At 37.8% G+C, this 5,000-nt stretch overlaps 1 protein-coding gene across 1 annotated transcript in view; it reads right to left on the reverse strand.

The window, feature by feature from the left end:
- Positions 1 to 5,000, reverse strand: part of LOC122258822 (uncharacterized) — a 50,870-nt gene that overhangs the window by 332 nt on the left and 45,538 nt on the right. Inside the window, exons 18-24 of the mRNA XM_086536146.1 lie at positions 3,117 to 3,261; positions 2,554 to 2,723; positions 2,195 to 2,373; positions 1,907 to 2,048; positions 1,616 to 1,768; positions 1,380 to 1,496; positions 1 to 1,213 (exon numbers count right to left, since the gene is read on the reverse strand). The exon at positions 1 to 1,213 is cut by the window's left edge and continues 332 nt beyond it. Of these exons, the coding sequence (XP_086392272.1) occupies positions 1,172 to 1,213; positions 1,380 to 1,496; positions 1,616 to 1,768; positions 1,907 to 2,048; positions 2,195 to 2,373; positions 2,554 to 2,723; positions 3,117 to 3,261 (948 nt within the window). The 3' untranslated portion in view covers positions 1 to 1,171. The remainder of the gene's footprint in view (positions 1,214 to 1,379; positions 1,497 to 1,615; positions 1,769 to 1,906; positions 2,049 to 2,194; positions 2,374 to 2,553; positions 2,724 to 3,116; positions 3,262 to 5,000) is intronic.

The raw sequence follows: 5,000 nt of genomic DNA on the forward strand, positions 1-5,000 counted from the left end.
TTAGACTTAAAATTCAAATAGGTGGTGGGAATATTATTTTTTTTTGTACAAATTTTGGTGGAGCAAAGGCACACAGGAAAATGGGTTACAGAACCTCCCAGCCTGCAATGAGTAAAATGGGACTTCTCTCTCTTGCCAATGCTGAACTTTTCTCCCTCTCCTGCCAATCTTATTGGTCTCTATTTGAAATAATTTCATTTCTATTCTTAAGTCCAAAATAGGGTTGACTCAAGGCAAAAACATCTGCAAAATCACAATGGTCACCAAATTCAATAACTGTTATCTTGTTTTCTTATGGGCGTCATGCTTACTGCCTCCTTATGCTCAGTTTTGATTCCTGACAAATATAAGCACTGATTACCCAATATCAACTGTTTTCACTGAAGATATATTGCTTCTGCACAAAGTAACATGTATACATTTAACATGTTTTTATTACAGATCTATATTGTTCTACATAGTATAGAGGCAATGTACTTATTCTGAATTATAGTAAATTATTTTCTCACACACACACACACACACACACACACACACACACACACACACACACACACACACACACACACACACACACTCTCTCTCTCACGCTCACTCACTCTCACTCTCACTCTCACACTCACACTCACTCTCACTCTCACTCTCACTCTCACTCTCACTCTCACTCTCACACTCACACTCACACTCACACTCACACTCACACTCACACTCACACTCACACTCACACTCACACTCACACTCTCACTCTACAACACACACTACAACACACTCACACTGTTCTTACAAACTATGATCAAAAAGTCTGTAATTACACTACCGAATTATGCATAAAAATATCCTTCTCTTAAAAGAATACTCTCGGATTTATGAACTGTGGCACATTATTTGGTTTGTTGGGTGAATCAGATGCCTGAAGTTGAATGCTTTTGGGTTTGTTTCTTATGAATTTGTTGATGTCTCCAGGTGAATTTTTAAAAAATATACCACATCTATCCTTCAAAGAATAACTATAATCCTATATATGTATATAATATATAATATCGCTTGCTAAGACTAATAAATCTTATAATAAAGTCAACAAGGAAAAAATATTGATTTCCCTGACTCGAAGAAATGTATATTATCAAGTATTTTGATTGATCAAATAGGTTTGGATGTGCAGTAGTAATATTTATGGTAAATGCTTCTGGCCAGCCTCCTTCAGTGCTTCATCCTGTATAAAAAGGAAATCAAGAGTGAAAAATGTACATATTTGACTTTGGGTTGGTAAATATTCATATTAATACATGGGACACTTCAGATGATTATATGGACAGTTTCCCTTAAAATGAAACAATATTTTCACTTTTAACTGTGAGACCACTTTGACTAACACTTACCATGGCCTTGAAGAAAGCATAGTTAGCCTCCTTCTCGAAATATGTCCTCTCTTTCTCAAACCTTTCCCCAATAGGTCCATTTTGTTTAAGTGATGTATCCATATTTTGGAGCACAAACTGTATAGAAGTAGTGTATAATCAGCATTAAAAGAAATATGGTATTAGGTAACCAACACTCTCACCCATAAGGAAAGAAAAGAAAAGATGTATCTTTCACAAAACAAAAAAAATCTTACCTCATCAATGCTTCTATGGTGAGCTTGCTGGTGAACTTTGGTGTATTTCTCCTTGTTCCCAAGTGCGCTGATCTGAAGCTCGTTGCGTCCGTCCCTCAGGTCAGTGGCACCCATATGACCATCCCAGATCTTGACTTCCATTGACATGCCATCCTGTATCAAGGGAGAAAGTAATGATATGATTTACTCTATCCTAAATCTTGCCTTAACATTTAGGTAATTAAATATTGCAAATATGGTTAATTTGACAGAAATAGTTGAAATGATGAAAAATTATATGGAATTCCTTACATGGAGTTTGAGTTGCTCATCCCTGAGGGCATCCAGGAGCACCTTGTGGGCTGGGGCAGTCCTATACAGCTTTTTCAGCACATCAGGATGAGGACTACCCTTAAACATTGTCAACCAGTGTACACCACTGATCAGTGAATTCCTGTGGAAGTGGAAGGAGAAGTTTTACAGTTGACAGATAAAGATTTCTTCAAAATTTAATATAACTCACATTTCTAATATCATGAGATTCTTACTAAACATTTTTACACCTTTGCATTACATATAATCTCAGTGGTCAATCATTACTTCTCAAAGAGCTGCATAACACCCCAAGCCATAGGGCGATCATAATGCAGCTGAACAGAATTCCCTTTCGAGTCTGTCAATTTGCCCGGTTTTGTCCCATCACCAGGACGGTAAGACGGCGTGAACCCAAACAGCTGAACCAGGAGGACAGACCGCTTGTCATAGTGCGGATGTAACGTCTGATGGACAAACAAAGAGCATGTTAACAATGATGCAAAGTTAAAATATTAAAGATGACTATAAAGGAGGTAGTGGGTATAAGAGACGGCGAGGGAGGGGGAGTTGGAGGACCGAGTGAGAGAGAAATAAATATAATTCTGATTTATATACAATACATTACATTCTTCAAATCAATCTACCACAGGTTCATCCAGCCACTGAGGAGACCGCTGGGCTGAGAGGAAGTCGACTTTCTTTGTGATAAATCTCTGATCATGTCCATATCCTTCGGGAGTTGATGGGAGGTCCTTCACCTCCTCGCCGGGTAGGACTTGGCAGTAGACGTGACAGTATCGGTTTTCCATATACACTGTGTCAAAAAGACATACTCCTTTCAGTAAACTATAAATAAGGTGTTTAAACAAGTATGCAGTAGGCAGTTAACAACTTCACACACTATTAAGAAACTTCATCCATTCTGCACAACAAACATTATGTCTTTCATGAACTCCTACTAGTCAAAAAGAGAGTTCCATTCTTGTTTGAATCTTTTATGCTTTACATACGAAAACCCTATTCCTAAAATTATTCAGATTTACTTATTACCTATTGGCTTACTGCTAGATGACCCATCTTACAGTAAGCTAGTTATTATCCCTACAACTACAGAGCTACCGACTGGGAGTAATTCCTATTCAATAAATCGGCATATTTATCTTTCCAAGTAAAAAACCCTTTTCGTGTTAATCTTGCGGAAACATACTTGGAAGGCCAAAAACGCCGAGAACGCAAGCTTTGAAGCCCATCTTGATGTCGTAATGTACGTAGTGCACATAATCGACGTTTGGAACCTGTTCTTTGGTCCTAGCTTGCTGTGCCTTTTGGTCGAGAGTGTCCTCCATGTATCGCTGAGGTTGGAAAGAAAGGAGACGCAGGTTATAAATCCTGTTGGGCCACGGCCGTTGATTGGACAGACGGACTGCTTTGTTGTCCATGCAACGGGATTAATGCCTTGGATGATAACCGAGGACGAAAGGCTCTCATATCGAGTCTGTAAGATTTATTATTTATATCTTATTTAAAAGCACACACACACACGCACACACACACACGCATAGACACACACGCACACACACACACTCACACACACAAGCACGCTCGCACGCACTCATACACACACACACACACACACACACACACACTCACACACAAGCACGCTCGCACGCACTCATGCACACACACACACACACTCACACACAAGCACGCTCGCACGCACTCATGCACACACACACACACACACACACACACACACACACACACACACACACACACACACACACACACACACATACACACACAATCAATCAGTCAATCAATCAATCAAACAAACAAACTGACGCATACACAAAACACTTGATCTCGTGATCATAACTTTTAGTATCAATAGTTTACAGCAATCAGTTTAAAATTGAAAACAACAACCAAAAAAAAAAAAACAAAAAACAAAACAAAGAAAACATAATGTTGTTGTAAGTGATTCAAAATACTGAATGCATCAAAATTCCACAGCAATCATATTGTTTGAAGGCTTTTAAATCGTGATGTTCAATCTGAGGTGAACAGAATCCACAGAATAGCAGAATGGAGTTAAGCAAGTTTATATGTAAGAAGGTAGCATGTCTGAACTCTCATATACCGTGTTTACTTTACGAAAGAGAAGAAAGCGAGAAAAAAACACTCTCCAACTGAACTGCACAATACTTTTGAATATACGATCAGTTGCCGCAGTGCAGATGGATATTTTTAGGTGAACACACGCAAAAATAGGGGTTAGGTGTACAAAAATGTTGATAAAACCCACAAAAAAATATCTCCTATTAAGTTTTGACGATCAATACATCATAAATATCGAGGAAATATAATGATGTTAGGAATAAGTGATTTTTCTATTCTTTATAAGTATTCCTTTTCTTGTTTCAGTTTTGTCTATTTTTTCGTAGTCTTTAATAGAAAACTCGGACAGTTCGATTATATGACCGCTTCCTAGGATGTTAAACAAATTCAGAATGTTTCAGTTTTCGGAAGAGCATCCTTATCCCTTCATTTTTCTAATAAGTTAATGTACTTTTAATCGTAACCCTTAGCCACAGGTCAAGAATAAACGATGCTGACACAAATGAGCAACTTCAAAGATACCCGAGTTTCTCATCGCATTTCGAGGAAAGAATGTTAGGGGTATCTCGCATAAAGGAAAATCAAGAATTTTCGGGAGAAGGGATTTGGAAACGAAACGTATTTTGTACAAAAGAAGTGGACTGTTTCTCACTTTCTACCAGCAAATCATAATGATAAATTGCAGTTAAATGATAAACACGTGAAATCACAAATATGCAATCATGATTTATATCACGCATTTTCTGTGTTTGTTGATAAGGTTAACTTTTATATTTCTATTAAACAGTACTGTCGGTAAAAGCTGTACTTGATATGAATAGATTATTTATATTAGATGAAAATTGATTTTTAGCATCTTGATATCAGAGGTCTTCGTTCTGCAATGTTACATCGGTGAAGTAGCAGCTGGAGAAAGATAAAGGTGGCACCATGGAAGAAGAAACTGACTATTCACTCAGTTAGGAGTTAGGCA

This window comes from Penaeus japonicus, unplaced genomic scaffold (genome assembly GCF_977035675.1).
Source record: "Penaeus japonicus unplaced genomic scaffold, GWHDUDI00000001_assembly GWHDUDI00000004, whole genome shotgun sequence".
NCBI lineage: Eukaryota > Metazoa > Arthropoda > Malacostraca > Decapoda > Penaeidae > Penaeus > Penaeus japonicus.